The sequence below is a fragment of the Fundulus heteroclitus genome, chromosome 1 (genome assembly GCF_011125445.2).
Source record: "Fundulus heteroclitus isolate FHET01 chromosome 1, MU-UCD_Fhet_4.1, whole genome shotgun sequence".
NCBI classification, from domain to species: domain Eukaryota; kingdom Metazoa; phylum Chordata; class Actinopteri; order Cyprinodontiformes; family Fundulidae; genus Fundulus; species Fundulus heteroclitus.
In genome coordinates, this window is record NC_046361.1 from 39,258,929 (window position 1) to 39,283,778 (window position 24,850).

The 24,850-nt window shown below is 40.7% G+C and overlaps 2 protein-coding genes across 2 annotated transcripts in view; one reads left to right on the forward strand and one right to left on the reverse strand.

The window, feature by feature from the left end:
* Positions 1-9,239: 9,239 nt before the first annotated feature.
* On the forward strand, positions 9,240-12,609 carry LOC118564490 (tubulin beta-4B chain-like). The gene is made up of 7 exons (XM_036142692.1): positions 9,240-9,470; positions 9,708-9,816; positions 10,252-10,362; positions 10,922-11,166; positions 11,289-11,611; positions 11,701-12,045; positions 12,117-12,609. Exons 1-7 carry the CDS (start codon positions 9,414-9,416, stop codon positions 12,262-12,264), a joined length of 1,338 nt encoding a protein of 445 aa, XP_035998585.1. The 5' UTR covers positions 9,240-9,413; the 3' UTR covers positions 12,265-12,609.
* Positions 12,610-16,801: 4,192 nt separating this feature from the next.
* The window catches only part of march9 (membrane-associated ring finger (C3HC4) 9), a 28,064-nt gene continuing 20,015 nt past the window's right edge, over positions 16,802-24,850 (reverse strand). The window contains exons 3-5 of the mRNA XM_036142700.1: positions 23,452-23,607; positions 18,730-18,922; positions 16,802-18,156 (exon numbers count right to left, since the gene is read on the reverse strand). Coding sequence (XP_035998593.1) covers positions 17,825-18,156; positions 18,730-18,922; positions 23,452-23,607 — 681 coding nt within the window. The 3' untranslated portion in view covers positions 16,802-17,824. The remainder of the gene's footprint in view (positions 18,157-18,729; positions 18,923-23,451; positions 23,608-24,850) is intronic.

Genomic DNA, 24,850 nt, shown 5'->3' on the forward strand with positions numbered 1-24,850 from the left:
TTTTAAACCCCATTTTAAAGTATACCTCAAGAAATTTTAAAATTTAAAACTGTAAACCTAAAAGGTAGTAAGTAAAAGCCGGTAGAAATAATGAATTATATTTAATCCGTAAGGCAAATAAAACAGGGTTCGCAATACCGAACGGTGACTAAGGTTTAAACATTAAACTAAAATTCAAAATTTAATTAGAATACGTTTTCAGCTGAAATACGGACTTTCCCACAAGGGGGAAGGAGGGGCAGAGTGATTTTCACCTGGAGAACAGGTGATCGGCTGAGCAGTTTGCAGCTGGTCCATTAAAGTCCTCTTGTCTTGGGTTTGTGCAAGAGGCTGTCCACTTCTGTTGTGGATGAAAGCGGCAGGGATGCTTAAGTCCTTGACTGTTGCGAAGACGTTTGCAGCTTTGATAAGTGGGGACCCCGACCATTATACCAAAAAGGCGACCATCGGATGTGAGGCCTTTCATTTAGTTGGTCGATCGTGCTAAGGACGAGTAAAAAATAATAAAAACACAAAAAAAGGATAAAATAAATAAAATAATAAAAAAAAGTCTGGAAGCAGAAGAGTCAGTGTAATGGGTCAAAGGCAGAGTTTTTCAGGGTCAAGCCTAGCCCCAGGGTGAGACGTTCGATTTCATGCTGAAAAACGTAGGGGCCCAGACGCATGACATGCATAAATGATTTGAAATGATTTGATTAAACATGCAGATTTCTCACATAGGGATTATTATTATTACTATTATTTTATTTTATTGCAGTACTGCTACTAAATAATAAAAATAAAATTAAGAGAAAAAAGAAAAGCGATAAAAACAAGGAAACGGAAATGAAACTAAAAAGGCGTTGCACCGGGGAAGCGTTTACGTGGGGACCGATTAGGCACTTCCGTTGTGGATAAAATTGGTCTAAACTGCTAATAGCGACGTATAACTTTCAAAAATGGGTAAGTGTCCAAGTGTCTGCGAGACACAGAGTTGTATCCTTGCGGGACTGAAGCGTAAAACCGCGTGTGGACGAAGCATCGGGGGGTCGTAACCAGCGCACGCTCTCCACCTTTTAAACTAAGCGGGAACTTAACGCGTTGAAAACATCTTTCGGCGTTGACGTTTAAAAATTATGAAAAACATAGAACTATTTAAGATGGTGAAAAAGCAGGCCTGCACGTGTTTGTCTGTCTGAATGTCATCGTTTGTATGTAACCGTACGTATGTTTGTATCTATGTAACTGTACGTTCGTCTGTGTGAATTAATTCGGGGTAAAAGTAATGTTCATGGTTTCAGAATGTTCATTTGTTTTGGGAGAACTGCAGCTCCGTAATTCAAATGACATTTTAAGCATGGACTATTTTAACAATAGAGGTACAGTAAAAGAGAGATTTAAATAACAAAGTTTGTTTTTTAACATTAAATATCAGGACCAAATTAAATTGATACACGGAGAGATTAACATGGCTTGAACGGAAATATTTCAGCTTTGTTAGAAATTGGAAATAAGCGTTACATAAGCTTGTTAAGTTTACTGTTTTACAAATTTAGGCTGAGATCCTATCACTTGTTTTTTAGCCCTAAAGTAATTTAAAATTACTGAGATCTCATTGCTTATAATAATAATGATTCATCACAAACCAGTCCAGTTGAAAGACGTTTAGATATACAAGATTTTTGATTTAAATAGATGAGGGAAAACTGTGCTTTGAACAAACTGTATGGAACTAAATATGGTTGCTTTTCTAAGGGTTTTCTATTCCTTTATTTTATTTCTTTTTACTTGGGATTTGAATGCAACTAATGAGAAATTTTGAAAAGCGTCAAAATATCAGAAGGCCACGTTACACGCGTCATCAGTAAAAAAATCATCTGATTTTATTAGTTATGCTGCGCTGAGGCGAACCTCAGAGGGACAGTATAACCTGAGAAGGACAATAGATATGATAAACAAATCTGACCATGATGTAAACATCTGAATGTTTATGGCGAGGCTGGGTCTGTGTGTTCTGGCCTGGGGGCTGATCCTTGGGACAAGGACTAAAGGTGATGTCATTGACTTCAGCCTGATCCAGTTTTGAGTTTTATTTTGTCAGAGACAAAGTTTGATTTATTTTTTATCCTTTTGTTTCTTTTATGTTTGTCATGTTAGAGGGAACACTGTAGTTAAAATGTTTGTGACTGTTTTGCTGTAATTTCTTTTCAACCTATGGAGCGTTTTCTTTGGCAAAAAATGCTGGCAGAATTCATTCTGTTTGCAGGCATGAGGACTGGAGGATGGACTCTTGAAGGAAAGGAGAATGTTTGGCTGCTGAATTTAGACATTGGACTGGAAATGGACATTGAAGGACTATGACTGAGGCATCGGACAACCTTCGACAACAAACACAGATGAGTTCTGCAGACACGACTTCATGCATTTCACTTCAGATTTTGTTGTACACAATTAAAACAAAACACACATTACGAAACACATTAAGATTATGTAAAGGTGAAAACTTTTAAAGAAGCACCTTGATGGAATCATGGAGCAACTTAATAAATTAAGTGGGTATTATATCAACAGTTTAATAAATAAATGAATTAATTAGTTTTCACTATATAGGTAGAGTAATCTGAACTTTTAAATAGCATTTCATTTAATGAACATCTTAGTGTAAGCTGATTTCTGCTACTCTGGCAGGCATCAATAAAACGCAAAGAAAAGGTTACTGGCTAAAATGGGTAATGTTGCAGTAAAATTAGCATAATGACACATCCTACTAACTAACATGGGTAAATTTAGGATTAAAGCATCAGGGTACAATGGTTACAATATTTATGGAGATTTAATATCTTTCAACTAGAACACAAATAACTCAAAAGTCTTTTTAACCAGTTAACCTGTTAACCTGAGGGGTTTTAGATCGGGATAATTTAATGGTTATTGTCTTACATACAAAAAATAAGTAATTAATTAGATTAGATTATGGGGACACTTTGGATCTGGTCAGGATGGTTGGGGGGCTGTGATGATAAAAGGGTAACAGCTTGAAGGTGATATCAATGAATGAAGGTTTTCTCTGAGGAACATTAAAGCAGCAAAGACACCCCACATTGGAACTCCTGTTTTGAACGGGACATAAGGTGAGATCCTTACAATGAGAGACGTTCCACACAGGGGGGTGTGGAGACCCCTGGGGCATGGCACCCAGGACGAGCTGCTGTGGACTTGACACAGCTGGTGGAACCAGAGGGACGACAAGGTGGTCCCACAGGTTACCTGACACCTAACACTGACTGTAAAGGGTTCTGGGTTTTCAGGGTTGATGAAAACAGAACGCTTCAGAGAACCTTAACCCTTCCTGACCAGGCACTCAGAATACATAGATCATAGATCAGATTGCAGAGGCCTAGACAAATAGGAACGCAGAGATGCGTTCACCCAAGAACTTCTTAATAAAAGTCCTTAATCCTCAGTTTAAGAAGATAAATAAATAAATAAATAATCACAATGTAAGGTTTACTTTATTTTAGGATTAATTTGGGAACTAATTCTGATTTGCTTAAGTAGCTTTAGTTGTTCTACAATGTTAGAGCGTTTTCAAAAGCTCCTGTTCTCTCTCATTGCTTTGTTTGTAGAACCATGGCGTCCTTGAACAGTAACAGCATGGTGTAAATATTTTGTCTTTTCTGTGCAGAACAGCACCTCGCTTTCTTTAAAAAAAAAAAAAAAGAGAGAAAGAGGGAAAAGGCTTTCACATGGAAAGGCTTTCTTTTTCTCAGTTGGGTTTTTTAAAATAATTGGGAAATGTCATGAAATGAATATGTTGATGAAATTATGTTGCAGAGAACTTCAACTGTCAGACAACAACAGTTAAGACACACATTGAAAGCATTCTGTTGAGAATTTACTGCATATACATTTGAACTTAAAGATTACTATTTTAATTAATAATTAAATTGCAGAATTCTGAAAGCTAAATAATTGTGCACAGAAATATCTTGAATGTGAAAGTGCTTGAAGAATGTTTTAATAAATGACACATGAAAGGGGTTTTGATAAGAACACTAATTACACCTTGTTTCTGTTCTCTAGTGGGAACAAGGACTCGTGTCTGCAGACCATCTTCACAAAGTGTTTTATTAGAGAGAAATGCAAAATAAAATGCTTAGTGCCCATCCAGAACTGAACACTTATTACCATCCTGCTCAATCGTCCAGCCTGCATGGAGGAACCAGAAGAGGACTGGGGATGAAGAAGCCAGAGAACTCTGATTCCTTATTCTTCAACGGGAGGAGTTGCCTGAAGAGACCCTAAGCGCGATTAGATTATTTTCTGCTTTGTGCCTGAATGGCCTGAAGGCTTTCTTAACTTTGCGTTCTTGACGTTTAGAACTCTTCTCATATTGTGTTGCTATTTGTTTAACTGCTCTGTTCCACTGACTCACATGTTTGATTTTTTTGTGTTATGAGATCTACACTTTAATGTTACATCACTTTGATCAATATGGTTTTATGGGGTAAAAAATGGAAACTGTTTGCTTCAGACACACAAGGATCTATGGTTTATGCACCTTTTGATTTGATATAGGAAGAACCAGGATCGGATTGGCTCTAAAGATCCTTTAATATTAGCTGGTAATGATAAGACTTAGATTCAATACAGGGGTTTCAGGCTCAGATTGGCCGAGAGCGTGATTTCACCTGGGGTCAAATCAGTTTTTGTCATCTTTTAGATAGGATGAATTTTTCTGATGACAAAGACCCAGCCTGCCCTCTGATGCCCCTCAGTGGTACTCCTGGATTTGTAAGGTATGAAAGTCATGGATGATTGTCCATGGGAATGGTAAATGGAGAACCAAGTAAGGGGTTTTACAGGGTGGGTGAAGAGTAGACGGATTCGACCTTGGTTACTGAACAGGGTTTAGCTTACCATAGTCTAATGTAATTTTAAAATAATGTGCGCATAGGTACCTAAAACAGGCCTTACCTAATTAGATGAATCCTAAATTGTAGACAAAAGCTAAATCTTTGATCTTGTGTGTTAAACCTCTTTGAAGCATTCATGTTGATCTGTACTAAAAGTTCCAGCACTACCCGGTTCCAACACGGGAACCCTTTGGGTCCCACTTTACGAGTTTACAGAAATGGTTCCTCTGTGCTTTGTTCACATTTTCAAGTGATGGGTCATCTTGTTTTGTCTTGATGCTGACGACGCCATCATCAAAAAAAAAAAAAAAAAAAAGAGAGGAATGTTATAAGAATTATTATTCTGAAGTCACTATGGCCTCACACCACTCGGACAGAGGAGGCCTGGAGACCTGATGTCTGTGTATAAGATCCACTGTTTTCTGATTGCAAGGCCAAATGCTGCAGCTGCTGAGGGATACTGATTGTTTACGATAGACTGTCTTTGTTTTGTCTCATGGGAAGGCCACGGTGCAGTATTAGGGGAAGCCCGAAAAGCGAGGCAGACAGAGACAGGGCAGACAGAGACTGCAGCGGAACCGTGGGGTGCGATTACTTTCCATCTATGTGAATCTCTGCTCTGTTTCTCAATAAAAGTGCTGGAATGTCATACCACCGTCTCGTCATTTAGTAAAGATGGGAACTCAGTTACTATTGTTTAATATTCCACCCAAAACTCCCACAACACCGTACTTTATAGTCAACTGACCATCATTATTTATCAATCTGTAAACATTTTCATTTATATTTATTTGCTGACTTGTTACTATCCCCTGCTTGTTTTAATTCCACATTTTGCCAGGAGTGGTAAGTTTAAGGTGTCTTTCTTTCTTGGAGCAGAAAAGTTGTTTTTCTGTCCCAGGAAGGACTGTTCTGACGTCACTGACCACCAGGGGGCGACAGAATCCACGTGATTCCCGCGCATGGACGCGCGCAGCCATTGTGGCCGCTCGTCGTTGTACACGGTTCTGCCAAAGTTTGGGAACCAAATACTGTATGCTGCTTTCTGATGAACACAATGGACTCGTTGTTTCTCCACCCCTTAATCCTTCACTCTGTCGTTACTCTGACCTGGTTTTACGTTTCCAAAGGGCAGGCATGACTCACACAGGGGGAAGTGGTGCAATAACAACTAAACCTGTTCAAATATCGGAATGTGGGCAGGAAGTTATCGCCCTCTGACATAAACAGAGGTCCAGGCTAACTCTCCGTACTTGTCAAAAGGTTTCAGAGTTAAAACAACTCCAGGGACTTCTGGATTGACCTGTGACACTCAGGAGGACAGCCTCTCTTGTTGCAATCATCTGTGGCCTAAAGCTTCTTGATTGACATTTTCTAAATGTTCACTTTTCTGTTCGAATCTCGGAGCTTTAGTTTTATCATCAAAAAGGCATTAAGAAGAAGATGCATTAGCCTAAAAATACTCACAATAGTTAAAGGGGTTGATTGTTGTAACCTTGTCTGGTAGCTACGTGGTCAAAAATGTTGTTTCTTGTTCTTATATAAAACAAAAAATAGACGGAGGACACCTTGTCCACTGCAGGACACATCGGCTGACCTGACATGCTGTACATTTCTTTGGTCTGTGGGAGGAACTGGATTACCTGGAGAGAAACTAGTAGGATAAAAGATATAAACACTATACAAAAAGACCCAGGCTGGGACTCAAAGCCTCCTGAGCTCATGGATATTAATGTTGCAGTTTACAGTGGCGGTCCTACATTGAATTACTCCCCGGGCAAGGACACCTCCAAGGGCCACCCCCCGAAAGGTGCAAAACAACAACAAAAAACACTACTTTACCGTTTATAAAAGTTTACTAAACAAGCAGCTCATCATAATAAAGCAATTATTAACTACAGGTGTGCCTTCAAATTTAAGCTAGACCTGAAATTGATCAACCTATTCAGTCTATTAGCTATAGGAGATGTCAAAAAGCCTTGGTTTGGACTGCAGTCCATGGAGGTTTTATATGATTCAATGCAAACACCTGTTACCAACCCAGCCCTGCACCTGTACCTGGCACTGCCTCTTCCTCCTCCTCCTCCTCCTCCTCCTCGTCCTCCTCCTATGACTGCCATTATGTTGTCCCTCTGCATCAACTCCACGACTGAAACTGGCCTCCTCAGCTACAACTAATAATAACAGCAACAATAATAAACATTATAGAATGTACAGTGTTAGAACATAAATACAATAGAGATAAACAAATAAATAAGGAAATAAAGTTATTTATATTTTTCTTGGGCTTGTAAAAAAAAAAGTTAATGTAGGAACACAAGAAAAACATAACGTAGCCTATAATTATTAGAATATTATCTTTTGAACACAGACGCTCCCCTGTAATGTCTTTCTTTTCCAGGTTAGCCAGTATGGATTGATATTCAGTTTAATTAATAAAGCAGAGTAATTATTTAAACATATATAATGTAATCTTTAATGTACGGTGTGCCTTGAACGCATCCTAAACACAAACATAATATCTGCCAAGTCTGGGATGGGATGGTACCATGTAGGGAGTGATTGCTGCCCTGTAGTCCTGCTGCATTTATTTCTTTCTCCTTTCTTTCCAGCATCTTTGCTACTTTAAGTAGCAAGTACCCAAAAACAAAAACGCAGTCCGCTCATCACTGCGTTTTATTACTGGGTAGAAAGAAAAACAGTTCGACTGCCGACCAGTTCAGCCTGAAGCAGACATTCTACATTTTATTCCAACTTGCTTTTATTCTGTTTTATTTTCCTATATTTTAATCATGTAAAGCACTTTGCATTGTCTTTGTTCTGAAATCTGATATACAAATGAATTTGCCTTGCCTTGCCTCACAGATTTGTCCAGATTTTGTCACCAGGTGAAATTCCTGTTCCTCCACCTTCCAAAGGCGCTTCGTTGGACTGAGATCTGGTGACTTTGGAGGCCACCAGACGACGGAGAACTCATTGTAAGGTGTGACAAACCAGCTTGAGATCATCTTAGCTTGGCCGCACGGTGCTGGAAGTATCCATTAGAACACAAGTCCAACTATACTCGTCAATGGTGGACAAGGTTCGCAGCAATGCTCAGGTGGGCAGCGGTGTTTAAATCCTTATGGAATGCTAAACTACATCGTATAGAAAATACTGAAGACTTTTCTGTAAGAAGTGGATGCGTTTTACATTCTATCCATTGTATTGCTTGACGTCCTCATCGGACATGCTTAGAGCAGTCTGGGAAAATGTTATTGCATAACATTTAACTGTAGTGTCTGAATGCACTCCATTAGTTTTATTATTTGTTCAAACAGGAGTGGTAAAAATAATTTATTATATATATATATATATATATATATATATATAGCTCTACATTACTATAGAATTATATATTTAACTTGAACACAAATAATCTTGTGCTAAAAATTTGTTTATTAAGATTATGAATTTAGATTTTAGCGCCTTCTGGTGGACACATCATAACCAAGAGAATACCTCGTCATTATAGTAGCCACATTGTTTATTTTTTTACAGAAAAACAAACAGGGATAAAACACAGAACACATAACAAAGGCAAGGCATACATTATTACAATACATTTATTAAGTGCAAAATACACAAATACATATGCAAATCAAATAAATGACTGAAAAACTGAAGAATATTCGAAATCAAATACATTTCTATACTCCTATATGTGTTTATAGCTGTTTTTTTATGTACTTTAAAAAATTGTGTTATTTATTTATTTGCCTAACCACAACTGGGAAACACTTTTGCCATTAAAAAAAAGAAACATCATTGCTATTTTTTTTATGTATTTCTGTTTTTTCACTTTTAGAATATGCAATATTTACGAAAATACAAAGATATACAAAAAGAAACCCCGCCCCGAAAAAAAAACAAAGAATACAAAAGTCAGAAAGACGAAAAATTGCCTTCTTGAAAGTTGTTATGTTCACGCATGCGCAAATGAGCTGATGGAATGGATCGTGCCATAGACATATTTGATATTTGTTGTTTATTTAAAAAAAATAAAATAATACATGAACGTATTGGGAATAACAAACTATCAAAAACATACAAATACACAGAAATTGTTTACAGATTTTTTAAATATTCAAGCACACTATCAACATTTTTTCAAAAAATAACAAATAATCACCATTGGAATTGGTTTTTAAACACGTTTTGCTGGAAACCACTCAAGAAAAAACACGAAAGAGCTTGTTAAATGTATAATTTTGGTTACCAAGGTGACCGGGTGCTCGTGCCACTCCCCCGTCCGCTTTCGCCCGCGTTCCAATCGATGTTTTGAAGCCAAGTTACACTGACCAATCAGAAGCCGTTTCTGGGTTGACTGAAATCCTGTTTATCCAATCGCGTTGCGAGTACCATATGTCAACCGTTGGTCAACGTCCCCGCCCTGTCCGTTTGCGGGAGACCTGGTAGCAGAGAAAGCGCAACATCGACAGTTCGTGGAGCGACCCGAAAGCCTTTACTTTGATAAAAATGAGAGAAATTGTTCATCTGCAGGCTGGCCAATGCGGCAACCAGATTGGAGCGAAGGTTTGGAAATACTTATGTGTAAAAGTGAAGGTTAAATTCGTTGGCACGCCGTGTGAAAAGTTATATTTAGTTTGTGCGGGCTGTTAAACTACCGTTAGCTAGCTAAACAGAAAAAGCTAACGTAGCCGTTAACTAAAGAGTTAACGATAGCCGTTGGTTTATGTTACCTTTGGTAAGTCTGGCAGCTGAAATTATTATTCTAATCGTTTTTTTTTTTTTTCTTTCTTTCGTTTTTAGTTCTGGGAGGTGATCAGTGACGAACACGGCATTGACCCAACCGGGACATACCATGGAGATAGTGACCTGCAGCTGGACCGGATCAACGTATACTACAACGAGGCGTCAGGTTTGTTTCGACGTTGTTTTAATGCGCTGAAGTTTAGTGGAGCTCGAAGTGACTTAATATCTCCTGGAAAAGTTTTTGTACCGTTACCGCTCGCCAGAGGGCCTTCGCATTCTCTAGTTTGAATTCAACGGCTACTAAGCAACCGTTACCATGACGACCTAGAACCATGCCTACCAGTTGCTAACGGTTTTCTCCTCGATGTTGACTTGGTTGGCCTTTTTTTGTAATTACAGTTGATGGGGAGAATGGTACATGATTCTTGTCCCGCAAACCGTTTAGAATTAATATCTGCATAGATTTTAATTTAATATTTTTCTTTGTACCCCCAGAAACTTTCTAGATTTTTTTATAAAAAAAAAAAAAAAAACCCTGTCCAACTCTCTTGTCAAAAAGACAAGGCCATTTTTATGTTATGTACTCCTCCACTAATCCTAGGTGGAAAGTATGTCCCCCGTGCTGTGCTGGTGGACTTGGAGCCAGGCACTATGGACTCTGTGAGGTCTGGTCCGTTTGGGCAGGTGTTTAGACCTGACAATTTTGTTTTTGGTGAGTATATTACTGTAAGCATTTTATTTTGAATAAGAAAGGCAAATCACAATATAGGGCGGCTACACAAAACCGAAACATTAACGCAACTATGAATTCCTCAACTTTTCCCACATACAATGTTTCCAGGCAGTGCAGTTTGTTAAACACGAGGCATCTGAACTGGAAACAAAGGAGTCTTATTTAATTTATGCATGCAATGAAAATGTTTCTTTAAAGCTATTCATATAAAATGTAAGGAAATCTAAACAGATTTGATTAAGACAGGAAGAAGTTAGGCCATGCTGGATAAATAAAACCTTTACGTTAACGTGCAGACATGCTGTTGATTTACACATACAACCCACCAGTAGACCGCAACTAAGGGCTACTATAACCATTACATTTGTTTGAAAGAATATATCTCAAATCATGAAATGTGGAAAACGATGCAAATCTGTACAGATGTCATTAACTAAAACTACTAGTCATGGAAGCCCCTTAAACCGTCTTCTCAATGAACTCTTTGTGATTTGTTGTAAAGTAAGCTGACTTTTCTTTTTGGTATTTTGTGTAACAGGCCAGAGTGGTGCTGGTAACAACTGGGCTAAAGGCCACTACACCGAAGGAGCTGAGCTAGTGGACTCGGTTCTGGATGTGGTGAGAAAGGAGGCTGAGAGCTGCGACTGTCTGCAGGGTTTCCAGCTCACCCATTCCCTCGGAGGAGGCACAGGCTCCGGCATGGGCACGCTCCTAATCAGCAAGATCCGAGAGGAGTACCCAGACCGCATCATGAACACTTTTAGCGTTGTGCCTTCACCTAAGGTTTATATCATGCATTCAAATATGTTCAGGTATAAACCTGGGCCTAATTGCTGCTTCCTCCTAATGTTAAAGTAGGTTCCATAGTCATGGTTTCCTTTGTTTTCCTGTTTTCCCCCTAACAGGTGTCGGACACTGTGGTGGAGCCCTATAATGCCACCCTCTCTGTCCACCAGCTGGTCGAGAACACTGACGAGACCTTCTGCATTGACAACGAGGCTCTGTACGACATCTGCTTCCGTACATTAAAGCTGACCACACCCACCTACGGTGATCTAAACCACCTGGTCTCAGCCACCATGAGCGGCGTAACCACCTGTTTGCGCTTCCCTGGTCAGCTCAACGCCGATCTGAGGAAACTGGCCGTCAACATGGTGCCGTTCCCCAGATTGCACTTCTTCATGCCAGGCTTTGCCCCGCTGACGAGCCGAGGCAGCCAGCAGTACAGGTAGAGGCGGCTCTCAAATCCACCTTTTTTATCTTGCTAACACGTGCTGAAAAAAATCTTAATTTCATCTGAATGTCTGTTTTTTCAAGGGCTCTGACAGTTCCTGAACTCACCATGCAGATGTTTGATGCCAAAAACATGATGGCAGCTTGTGATCCTCGCCACGGGCGCTACCTCACAGTAGCTGCCATCTTCCGAGGCCGGATGTCGATGAAAGAAGTGGATGAGCAGATGCTGAACGTGCAGAACAAGAACAGCAGCTACTTCGTCGAGTGGATCCCAAACAACGTGAAGACGGCGGTCTGTGACATCCCACCGCGTGGCCTCAAGATGGCCGCCACTTTCATTGGAAACAGCACAGCCATTCAGGAGCTGTTCAAGCGCATCTCTGAGCAGTTCACCGCCATGTTCCGCCGCAAAGCTTTCCTCCACTGGTGAGCAGAGCACAGCGAGCCACGTTGGTGTGCTGGGGCGTTGTGTAGATCCTAAAGTTGTGTTGTCACAGGTACACCGGCGAGGGCATGGACGAGATGGAGTTCACCGAGGCTGAGAGCAACATGAACGACCTGGTGTCCGAGTACCAGCAGTATCAGGAGGCCACCGCAGAAGAAGAGGGAGAGTTTGAAGAAGAGGGTGACGAAGACATGGCCTAAGCAGCGTCTTTGTTCAGGCGTAGCCAATCAGCACATGTCGGCTTTTCTTGCTTTAATCCAAGTTTCAAAACACTGACAAGTGTAATGGATAGCGACAGTTCTACTGGTTTTGAAAGTTTTAAGGTTTTTCTCAGGCTTTGTTGAAAACATGTTAAATATTAAAACTGACACTTGGAGCAGCTTGAATGTTTTGCTTTATAGGAGTTTTTACCTACAAGGTTTTTCTTTGGTTCCTACATCATTTTAAAATGATCCTTATAGTTGAGGCTGCTTCCACAAGTCATTGCTTTGTTCAAGTCCTTTTTGTGTTTATATTATAGTTTCTTAATTTTTCAGTGGGACTGGAAAAAAGATTTAAAAAAAATGTTCTAAAAGTTGTAACTCCAGTCCGGCTTACAGTGACCGTTCTCTTCCTTTAAAGCTACTACCGTGGTCACTCTTTGCTTTTACTGTGACAAGTTGGTCCATCTTGAGACTTAGTAAGTTTCTGTCTCAGACAGTCCAGATGGTTTTATGGGTTACACTGACTAGCAGTAAAGTGCTAACCCTTTTTAACAGTTACTGCTCTTTCTGGTTTGTTCATAAGTATTAAATAAAGATTTCTAACTTGCTGCTATTCTGGATTATTGTTCCCGCCAGTCACAGGTGTGTAGCTACAATTCAGTCTCAAGGGTTCTAACGCCATCTACTTTTTATTGACCCAATACTTAAATTTAATAACATGATGTCCAGTCTGTGGCAAGAAAATAAGATCAGTTTCTGATTGGCTTAAAGGCTCCTCTTTAGATGAGGGAGCTGCTAGTTTGGCATTTCTCTGGAAGCATTTGAAGGTAATTTATCCAGATACTCCAAATTAACTTTATAGAAAAAGGAACTTGGCTCAGACTGAACAGATTTGTTTGCAGCCATGTATCCATCCATGTTCCTCTAGATTTTAACATTTATAGTGAGGTCTTGTATCATGGTAGTTTTAGAAAATTCAATATGAAAAAATGTTATACATTTTGAGGGGGTTATAAAACCTATATTTAATTAACAGTAAATGTATTTCCAGCAAAGCCTGATAGTGTTCTTTACATGGACAGCAAATTCAACACAAAACTGGAGAGACTGATTACGAACACCCCTTTAAAAGAAGATGAAAGCTCAAGTCTTGATACATTTACCTAGAGGCACAGGACAACTATTTTTATTTTTTATTTTTATGAAGGGACAATTATAACTCCACAAACTATGCTCTAACTCAGGGGTTCCCAAACGTTTTTAGACGTGCACCCCCTTCCGTGTCCCAACCGGGTTGACGTACCACCAATCTTCAAAAAAAAAAAAATATATATATATATAGATAAAGATATATAGATATAGATAGGAGTTGCAGTTACAACTCAAATGTCATAAAGAAAGGTCATGTAAATAACATAACATTACATGACTGTAAATATCAGTCAAACCTCCACACACCTCAGCTCCCAACAGTCCCACCTCTGGTTTCTGTCTGAATTCGGGCTAAAAATGCATATTTTTAATGAACTGCACCTGAACCACCAGAATGGGCAGAGCGAGCGGCTGGAACTCACGGGGAAACAGGCAGACTTGTGCAGCACGCAGACCACTTTAAAAAAAGAGCCCAGTTTCATTGGTTGTGCAATACCATGTTTGAATATCTGGCACCCTTTAGACCGCTCACTTCTACCTGAGCTTTGTTTAAACACCTGAGTATTGCTGCTGATTATGTTCTCCATGACCGCCTACTGATGGCTGCATCCAGCAGGACGACCCATCGCGTCTCAAGGCTCAGATCAACTCAACCTGGTTTCTTCAGCATGGCAGCAAACTTACTGCCCTCAAACGGCCTCAACAGTCACCAGGTCTCAATCCAGTAGATCGGGGGTCTGCAACCTGTGGCCAGAGGTGTCAAGAAACGAAGTACAAATACTTCGTTACTGTACTTAAGTACACTTTTTAGGTATCTATACTTTACTCCATTACTTATTTTTCTTCCTACTTCTTACTTTTACTCATTACATTTTCACACAAGTATCTGTACTTTCTATTCCTTACATTTTTAAAACAAACGTTACTCGTTACTCTTGGCTTCAGTTTAAAATTAATAAATATTTATTTCACGTAATGTGCGCCATCCAATGCAGATCGTTGGCGCCATCCACACCTAGTGAGAACTAGTGTAATTGGATGAGTCATATAACGCAAACACTCATTGGTTAGCTATTCTATAGCTCTCTCTCTCTCTCTCTCTCTCCCTCCCCACACAAACTACATAGAATGTTTTTGCACCAAAGGACCTTAGGTATTTGATGGAACTCACACATTTATGTTCTGGCAGTTCTGCAGGCTTGAATACTATTATTGGAATTTAATTCCAATAAAGTTTGAGAGAGAACATGCTCCTTGAGTGACTTTGTCTTTGACTAATGGGTTAATGATTATGTTGTGTCTTGGGCCCCATGTAGAACTAATCAGTGTTTAAATTAAGCTTTCAATTCATATAGTGGCATTTTTTTAAAGGTTACTTTATACTTTTATACTTTAACTAGTTTTTGGAGCACATACTTTTTCACTTTTACTTGAGTAAAGAGGTCAAGTTGATACTTCAACTTTTAAGAGTGTTTTTAAACTGCAGTATCTATACTTCTACTTAAGTAACAAATGTGTGTACTTTTGACACCACTGCAAGTGGCTCTTTGGACCTTCCACAGTGGCTCTTAATAACTAATGCTACAAATTATGTTTTTATCATGGTATTTAAATGTAATAATGATAATAAATGCAGGTTTTAGCAGTTTTTTTTCTTGGAATAATTGCTTTTAATTTTTACAACAGAATTATGCTAAAAGTGCCAGTAATATTTAATTTTAAATCAATATTTTTTCATTATGATGGAAACTATGTTTTTTTTTTTTTTTACATCATTATCCACAAATATCAATCTCCCCGTCCATCCTATTTTGTCAAACCTCAAAATAGACATAAAAGGGTGTTTCTTTAACGATGACAACATATTTCCTACAGTAGATCTTTATAAAAAATTATAACTTGTCTTTTTTCAAAAGGCCAGGCAACATTTGCGGCTCTGAACAAGTTTAATTCAAGTGGACTGTAGGCAAAATGGCTCTTTAGATTGTAAAGGTTGCAGGCCCCTGCAGTAGATCATCCTGTATTCGTGATGGGTTCGAACATTTTGCCCAGGCAGCCGATCTTCAGCAAACGTCCGATGCTATCATGCCGATATGGACCGAAGTCTCCTTTCGACACCCTGTTGAATATATGACATGAAGCATCAAGGCAGTTCTGAAGCCAAAAAGGGGCTGCGGGCCCCAAAGCGTAACTGATAAAGTGGTTGTTTTAAATTAAAATATGTGAGCTTGTAGTCCAGCTAGAAAACTTAACCCCACTGATAAAAACAGGTAAGTAGCAACTTCAGCATCTGGAGTGAAGGGCCCAAACTGTGCATAATTTAGCACACACCAGGTGTGTTTTCTAGAATGGTCAACAGAGGGCAGTGCTGACATCATGAGTTGAGGAACAGTGTTATTATCAGGCTGCTTCCTGAGCATCCAGGCAACATCTAGAGCTGTTCATCAGACACAAAGGATGACTCAGACGCGTGAGTAAACATAGTAAGGATGGTTGCGTTGTTCAACGCGTGGTATGTGGGCCAGAGTCTTTAGAAAAATGGTGTGGGTGTCCATTAGTACATCTCGTGCTCTGGCATCCTGGAAACCCAACATGTGACTTTGATCATACTCCATCAGTTGATGGAGAATGATGTCTAATATCTCCCTGAGAGATCCTCTGGGTCTGGTGACCTTCACTCACGGTTCTGACTGGCTATCAGATGCTCAGGTAGCTGCCCGATAACACATCGCCCAACCTTTGAAACCAAGACGTTAGCTCCTTGAAATTTAGATTATTTATGCACCCACCACTAGCCTGTGTGGGGAATGAATTACAAACCAACTGGATCATACTATCTAGAACGATCCAATTGCTTTTCTGTCAGAGAATCACCCAAAAACAAATAGTTTTTAACCCTGAAAACACCTAAAATGTTACAATGAGTATCAATGAGGCTCAATAGGTAATAAACAGATATGCTACATTTACCTGCCTTACTTGTGAGTTTAATGTGCCAAATTCAAAGTAAAAAACAACAATAAATATTAACATTCTGGATATTTATCAAACCTGATTTAAAAGAAAAAAACGGACTCTCATCTCATGACCGATGAGAAAAAAAGTTTTGTTTTAAAGGAGCATTGACTTGCGAATGCTGCCATCTAGTGGTTGAGTTGAGGAGCTCCTAAATCCTCAGGAACATTGAATACCTGCTAAATGGAAACAAGACATTTAGGGTCAGACCCACAAGTGAATTCAGAATCCCCTGTTGTTTCATTTTCTTGTGTAAATACTGTAATACCTCACTATATTTCCACCTGAATACAAATAACAACAACAAAAAAATGACATGACTTAAAGCAAAAGTAGACATTGAAATGAGACGCAGAGGTTAGAGATCATCTGACCCCAATTTTTAATCCAATAGTTAACTTATTATCAAATCCGATTCGGCACACAGCAGCAGCAACCTGCATTCTAGCTGAAATAGCTGTAACACACCGTCATTCTGACAAAAAGGTGGTGCAATGAAAACGGATGTTTTTAAAGTGTTTATTCTGGCAAGCACCATTCGAAGTAGAGCAAATTTGTCATGTGCTTATGTTATGTGATGAATAAAATTATATACCCATGCAAAATTCCCTGTGAAATGTACATACGTATCTTTATTGCAGAACGGTTAAGTATAACTGAGATATTTCTCACCTTTTTTTTTCTTCTTTTTTTTTTCTTTTTTTAACCAATGATTTATTGTTCTCTGAAAGTTATTTTTGCCCTCATGGTTGTTTTTTTTTTTTTTTAAATTCTCAGCTTTCGGTCTATTTACCAGCATCAGTTGGCTTGTAGAAACTTTAAGCTCCGTTACATAGAGGTCTCGAGATGTTTGGCATGTAGTGAAGTTACCGTACACGGTTTCTTCTAAAAAAAAAAAATCACACGTCAGTACAAAATCAAAGTGAGTAAAAAGAAAACGAAAAGAAGAAGAGATAAAAAATAAACCAGGAGGAGAAAAAAAATAGCAAAAACAAAATGTTCCTGCGCATCCTGATACTGAGTTGGAAAAACATTTTGTTGTTTTGTTTCAGGTCATAAAGCCTGTTCACAATGCCCCCCCCCCTCATCCCCACCCACCCACCCACCGCCTTACATTTCATGTTTGATGTATTTCAATACTTGTTCATCCTCATTTTCATCAGTTCTTTAATTATTCAAAAGGAGCATCTGGCTTCCTTTATTTTGTACGAAACAAGAGGAGAAATCCTCGTGTGTTTTCAGTCTATTGATGCTCCAGGCATCACTCCGCCCCACGCGGGGCTCCTGTTGCCTACATGAGTCCTTTTTTTTTTTTATCATTTTAGGTCCATGTGTCCTTCTGCTGCTTCGCACCAGACAAAGAGGCGGTTCTGCCCGTCTCGGGTCCGCCTCATACGGTGGTGACCCTCATCACCACCTCCCGGTTGGCGGCGGCGCTGATCCGCGGGTCGTTGGGCCTGAGTTGGCTCAGGATGTGCAGGATGGTGTAGCCGCAGTGGTGGTTCAGAATAGTCCTTAGCCTCCTGCTCTGTCGCCCGCCGCCGCTGCTGGCCAGGCCGTGAGGGTTGCCGCGGGCGCCGCGGGCGCCGCTCTTACTGCTCGAGCTCACCGGGTCGCCCAGGTCTTTTGATTTCTCATAGTTCAGTACTTTCCACTGCTGATTGACGGCCTGCCATCGTTTAAATATTCGATACACCGACGATCCCTCGTGGATGATGAGGCCTGGGTGAGAGAAAAAAAGCACAAGCAGCGTAAAGGACGGCGCACTCTCAGCATCACGGGCAGAAACATGCAACGTGGAAAAATGAGAATAGACAGTTGGCAAAGATCTCGGCGCAGATATCTCATCATGCCATCTGCTGTCGGTGTTGTCTGACTCAGGCAGCTCATGATCACGCAGGAACAGTTGACCCAGTCACACCTTAAAAACAGTCTCTTGTACTCTGCAACATCATCAGAATTTGTTTGGCTTTTACTGTGCTTGTTGTCTCCTCCCTTGCACCATCTGCCAACTCGCTTGCGTAATTTTGCAAAGCACCGAAATGTAAATTGAGAACATGTTTGTCTTATCTCACTAGTTTGTCCTTGCATATTGCAACCTCCGCTTATTAACATTTATGTTGTGGCTCCTGTTTTCTGTGCTACCCTCGTTGTTGGGTATTTAGCCCTCTAGACTGGGTCTCCAAAGCTTTCTCTCTCTCTCTCTGTCCCTGACTTCCTGCTGCAAAAGCTATTTGAGGCGCTGGAGGCTGATTATATGTTTTGGTGTCAGGCTTGCGTCATGCCTCCCGTTACCTATGCAGACGATATCCATGAAGCCGTACATGCCGTAGCAGATCTGGAAGAGCAGGTCCTGACGTTGCCACTTGGCAGAAGGGCTGAGCGAGGACCAGATGAGCCAGGAAATGCTGGCGATGAGGAACAGGGAGCCCAGGATTATCGCTGCAATCTGCACCTTCTCAATCACTGTCAGGGAGATGGCCTGCCACTGCAAACGAGAGGAGAGGCGAAATGTAAGAGTTGGGAAAACAACGATCAGATCTCTTACTCAAGAGAAAGGACAAATTTATCCGACAAGCGCGTGTGTACAGCAAAGGAAATTAACTGCTTTTGATCTAAAATACAAATTAGAGCACCATCAAGGAACAGCCTTATGTTTATAATTTGACACAGACCTGTACACTGTGAATCGCACACTGTCTATTTCCCCTGCATTGTTTACATTGTTTACATTTCAATGGTTTACATAAATTACTGCTGCACCTTATCCTGGAATTTACTGCAATTTACTGTGATTTTTCAAGCTGTCTGCAAAGAAAATTTCGTTCTGTACGCACTTTGTGCATACAAAATGACAAATAAAGTTGTCTAAGTCTAAGTCTAAATCTAAGTCTAAGACGTAGACCAGCAATCGCCCAGAGGCTTTCAGGAGCAATTTCCGCCTGAAATTACAAAGCTGATATAAATCAAGTACAGCCCCAAAGTTATATAGTGTAAATGTATACGTATATGTGTGAAGCTAAGAATATCTCTCAAGGGGAACCACTATTACAAATGTCTGATTTATAGGCGATCAAACAAAGGAGAAAAAAAATCTAATTTTCTGAGCCTTGCCTAAAAATTTTTTTTAGCATAAACACTGTAAAACTACATGAAAACCCTTTTGAAATATAGGAGAAGCCCCAGACTTTGCAAATCCACATCTTGACTATAACTGCAGGAAATCTGGACTGAATCAGCCAAAGCATATTCGTTTCACAAAGGTTTTTAGTGGGCAGTGTGCCAGGCCGTCCTGTGATTTTGGCACAGTTTAGCCAAAATATGCAAAAAACTGTGCCGAAAGTGTTTTTCATCTTATAAAAGGGAAGCAGGTCAAATATTTAAGACTCCTTCTGCACATGAAAAAGCCTTTGGTGATCAGATTTACCCTTTGTTTCATCAATATGCACTATGGTGCACTGCACAAATCAATAACATAAAGAGAAAGTTTGAGAAAACTTGTTAATCATGAATCATATCTTCTTACAATGCTTCTTGGGCTGCAAATTTACTCCTCTGCCCATGGCGATAAAGTTGAGGGAGAAAAAAAACAGCGCTGCAGAAAGTTACATTCCTAATCGCTCACAGCTGCAGCTCTGGGAAAGTCAGTGGGAAAGCACAGCCATGCACAAAGCAGGAATGACTGGCAGTTTTTTATTCTCTGTTACACAGCGGGGGGGGGGGGGGGGTTCCTTCACTGACAGACATGGGACAAAGACGTGCTGCATCTTGTTTAATAAATAGGATTCTCTAGTTTCCAAAGATACCAACCTTGGGGGGAGGTGGAGTTAAACATGTCTGTGCAGAGGAGCATTTATCTGAGAGAGTCATCAATGTTTTGTAGACAGTTCATTAAAAAATGTTTTAGAAACATTAAAGCCTCCTCATTGGAGGTATTTAGGGGGGAATAAAATGTGACCGTTTCTGACCTACTTTTAAAGCGTGATAAAATGCTGTGGCTCTGCTCATGCTGGTACCGGTTTGAGCGGCCTTAAAGGTTTAAATAACTTGTCAGGTGCTGAAGAAGCTTGTAGGAGCTAATAGAGGTGGTTTCACAATCGTAGAGATAGTATGAGCAGACAGGTGACGGTGAGTTGAAACTGCAAAAAAAAATGTTACCAGAGGATGTCTTGTAGGAATAAACATCTATGAACGCATCTTTAACTCCAGTAGGCAAAGAAAAAACCCAGAATAGCATCTAAAGCGCTGCAGGCCTCTATTGCTTCAATTAAAGTCAAAGCTCATTACGTGGCCATGTGGCCAAAATCTCTGCTGACCAAAATGAACATAAAGAAAAATACATGGTGACAACCTAGACCTCCCCGAGTCCACAGGAACATATAGGAGATTAAAAACTGGACTTTTTCCCAGGTGTGCGTCCTGTCACTCAGACAGGGTCTGGGGGCTCGTTTGGAGCTGTAACCATGAATTCTGCTCTATAACGGTGTTTCTCTGAGGGGTTACAAACCCAAAGGTGTCATAGTGGCCTAGTCAAAGTCTGACCTGGTTCAGATGCTGTGGCATGACCTCACACAGGCCGTTCATGCTCAAAAAACCCGCTAAGGTGGCAGAATTAAAACAACTCTGGGCAAAAACCTGCGGGAGGCAATTATTTCTCCACTGAGGGAGAGATTAGTTTAGATTTTCCCTTAATAGATTTAATAGCTCTTTTTGTGTTTTATTTAACCGACGTTAAAATATGTCTGCTGGTCTGCAGCCCAGAAGAAAACAAAAAGAAGAAATCTGTATGGGGCAAACACTTCTTCATCGGACTGTAATTGGACAGAATTTGTACGGTTTGGTTAAATGTGAACGGTATCCTCTTTATACTGGTTTATAGTTACATTAGCACATGTTGTAGCGGCGGCAACACGTTGAATTTGAAACTTTACCTTTGAGTCATGAGGTCAGATATCGTCACCTGACTGAAGAGAATCTTTTCTGCCTTCATTTCACGTAAAACTTTGCTACCAGCAGCCTCCAGTGCAAGGCAGATACGTGCTTTGGTGTTTTTGTGTCGTTCCTGAGGCTAATCGCGCTAAAATGCCCTGTAGGAACTATATTCTACCAAGGCTCGGAGAGATATTCCTTCCTTCTGAAATTCCTCTGTTTCCTTTCATCTGGGCGGACCTCGTTGGACTCATTTATCCGTGTGTTGGGCCGTCCAATGAGTGCTGCCTTGCAAACGTTTTCATACCGGCACAGAGCAGTCCCTCCGAAGCAGTAACAGGAACTACAGAGGCAGGCTTATACCCCGGACACGTCTCCAGTTCATCACAGGACCAAACAGAGACACGGGACACGTTTACTGAGGCCGGTTATCCTAACAGTCGTGGTTTTGGAGCGTGGGAGGAAGCCGGAGTACCCTGAGAGAGCCCACACATGTACAAGTAGTATATGCAAATCCATACAGAAAGAAAAGCGGCTGGGATTGGTGTATAGCGCCACCACCTGGTATGGAGGGGTATCTCACCTTTGAGAAAATTGGTATGGGTTCAGAGTATCGGGTTGCTTTTACAATTACGAGTACTTGATGCTGTACAGTCCTTAAGAATGAGCGTTTTCTGTATTTCTCTCTCTTTTTTCTTCATAGAAGGTACACCTGGTCTGGCGTTCTGTTAGCTGTGACATCATCAGGGGAGGCAGATCATCCTCTATCACCATCTAACATAGAAAGTACTCCTGGGTCAATTTGAGCTTCTGTGCTTTCTGTGTCTCTGCTCTCTCTTCTCTAAGCCCCAGTGGGTGGAGGCAGATGAGCGTTCACACTGAGCCTGGTTCTGGTTCTGCTGGAGGTTCTCCTCCCTGTTAAAGGGGAGCTTTCCTCTCCACTGTCGCTTCATGCATGCTCAGTATGAGGGATTGCTGCAAAGCCATCAACAATGCAGACGACTGTCCACTGTGGCTCTACGCTCTTTCAGGAGGAGTGAATGCTGCTTGGAGAGACTTGATGCAACCTGCTGGGTTTCCTTAGAGAGGAAACTTTCTCACCAACCTGGAGGATCTGATGGAAGCTGACTTTGGAAAGAGACTTGAGATGACATGTTTCATGAATTGGCACTATATAAATAAAATTGAATTGAACTGAATTATTAATTTGACCTTTTTTTTAACTCAGGAAACTCAATTTAAGTAAATAAAGCGTCTTTCTAAAGTTAAACATGTGTTGTTTGTGGGTTGAACCACCTTACCGCTATAAAACAGAGCAGCCACAGCTGTCATCGCGTTATTTTAGTACAATATTCAGCCTAAAGGGGAAGTTTGGTGAGAATCCAGGAACAATTGTTCTGGTCGCCGGTCCTTCACGGGACAAACAACCATTCAGACACGCACTCACAACCTAAGGGGCAACTCACAGAAACCAGTTAACCCAACAGTTTCTGTTTTTGAACTGTGGGAGGAAGCCAGAGTACCCAGAGAGAACCCACACATGCACAGGGAGAACATGCAACATCCATGGAGAGAGACCCCCTGGCTGGGATTTGTAGGACCTTCCTATTGCAGACAACCCTGCTGCTGCAGCCCTTAAATAAATCCAAATAAAAGTATTATTTGCCGTTTAACTTGCCGTCATTTATTTGTTTTCAGCCCAGCGCATCCAAATCCAGCCCCACGTCTTCCGGACAGGTTCTGCTTTGTGCGTCTGAGGAGCCGGGCAGACGGACGGTGACGCAGGAGCAGGACTGGTCAGCGCAATATGGCAAAGCGTCCTCACACCAGCAGCGGCCTGTGATTTGTTCCAGCAGAGACCGACGGCTCTGCCGCTGCTGCTGCTTTATTTTGAAAGGTCACGCTTGGCTGCAGCTGTTTTTATGTGACGTTGTTTTCCTCAACGCTTCCCTTTTGTATACAATTTGTTTTTCCACACATTTATTTAAAGGATTTATTTTTATCTCCTCTCCCCAACATCTTGACACCTGATTTAAAAAAGAAAAAAAGCTTTTTGTTAAATTCAGGCCCAAACACGAGCGCGGTCACCTGCAGCGGGTTCTTGGTGCTGATGGCCAGGACCTGGTACTTGAAGTAGCAGAGCTCGCAGCTCCAGGAGCCCCTCTCGCTTATCCATCGGATGAGGCAAGGCTGATGGGTGCAGCGCACAGAGCCGTCACAGCGGCACGGACTCAGAAGCTCCCCCTGCAGAAGATGCAGAGAAAACTGAGTTTTTATGACGGATAAAGAAAAAAAAACACAACTTTCACCAGAAAAGCCATTTCCTAGAACCCTTTACTTTTACAAAATTAGGTAGGCATAAAACATTCCTTCTTAAATTAAACAAATATAAAAGATGCATTCATAATGGTGTAGTTTCCCATCTGACACATTTTTGCTGCTGATTTTTGATTTTTAAATTATACGTGGCTGATTTTAGGAAATACAGTTTGATATGCTCCACTGCCGTTATGGATTTTCTGTTCCTCGTTATTTTCAATTCTGGATTCATTGATCAGGGGATTAAATGCTGGACTGACCTTTTTGACCTAAACTTCTAAAATTCACACCGACGACAAGAAATAGTAGACATGTGAGAAGAGATGCTTTACTTGAGGGGCTTAAAAATACGATGCGTTATTCCTTTATTGTCGGAACAAGTCTGACATTTGTCTTGCTGTACAGCCCTATTTATTTATTTATTCATTTTACAAACATAGTAACAAACTTATTCATACGCAGACAGAATAAAAAGTTGTGAAAACACCATGAGATGGAGACACACCCAGGCAGTTTTCTGGGTTTTTATAAAGCTGTGATTCCAGTGAATAGTAAAGTTAAAGTAAACAGTTTTTTTTTTTAAATCTTTTTTTTGTTGTTTTTTGGTCCTAGACTGGGTGTGTATTGTAAGGAAATCACATTCAATGTTTGTACTTAGACATGAAAAAAGCCAAAAGATTGACAGAATAAAATGTGACTCTGCTAAATTAGGACGTTTTAAAGAGAGAAATGTGTGTCACATACACTTAGATTACATCCTCATTCTTTATAAAGCCAAACTCAACGTAACTTCCTAATTTTAGCTGATTTGGCTTTTACTTGATGAAGTGGACGCCTCCTCAGCAGCGCCTCCTCCCCGCGTTTCACGGACCCCCAACCCGTGGTTCGGGGACCCCCATGGGTCCGGGGACCCCAGTTTGAGGGCCACTGCTCTAAACAATTCTCACTAGGATTATTTGGGAAAGCAACTTTTTACAACAATCCAGGAACTTTTTGGTTTTCCAGCATGATGGAGCTCAGCATCACAAGTCCAGAGACATAAAGTGTCTCCAGGATCAGAACGCTGACATTTTGAACGCGAGGTCAAAGCCCCGCCCCAAAACTCGCACTGCGCCCCTTAAATGTGTGCGAGTGCGTAGTGTGTCCCGATTCTTCATGGTGGTATTTA

Excerpts from the sequence above, each read along its gene's own strand:
- LOC118564490 (XM_036142692.1), top strand. The coding sequence starts at position 9,414 with ATGAGAGAAATTGTTCATCTGCAGGCTGGCCAATGCGGCAACCAGATT. Across the intron at positions 9,817-10,251 it reads ATACTACAACGAGGCGTCAG|GTGGAAAGTATGTCCCCCGT; the intron begins GTTTGTTTCGAC and ends CACTAATCCTAG. Across the intron at positions 11,612-11,700 it reads CGAGGCAGCCAGCAGTACAG|GGCTCTGACAGTTCCTGAAC; the intron begins GTAGAGGCGGCT and ends TGTTTTTTCAAG.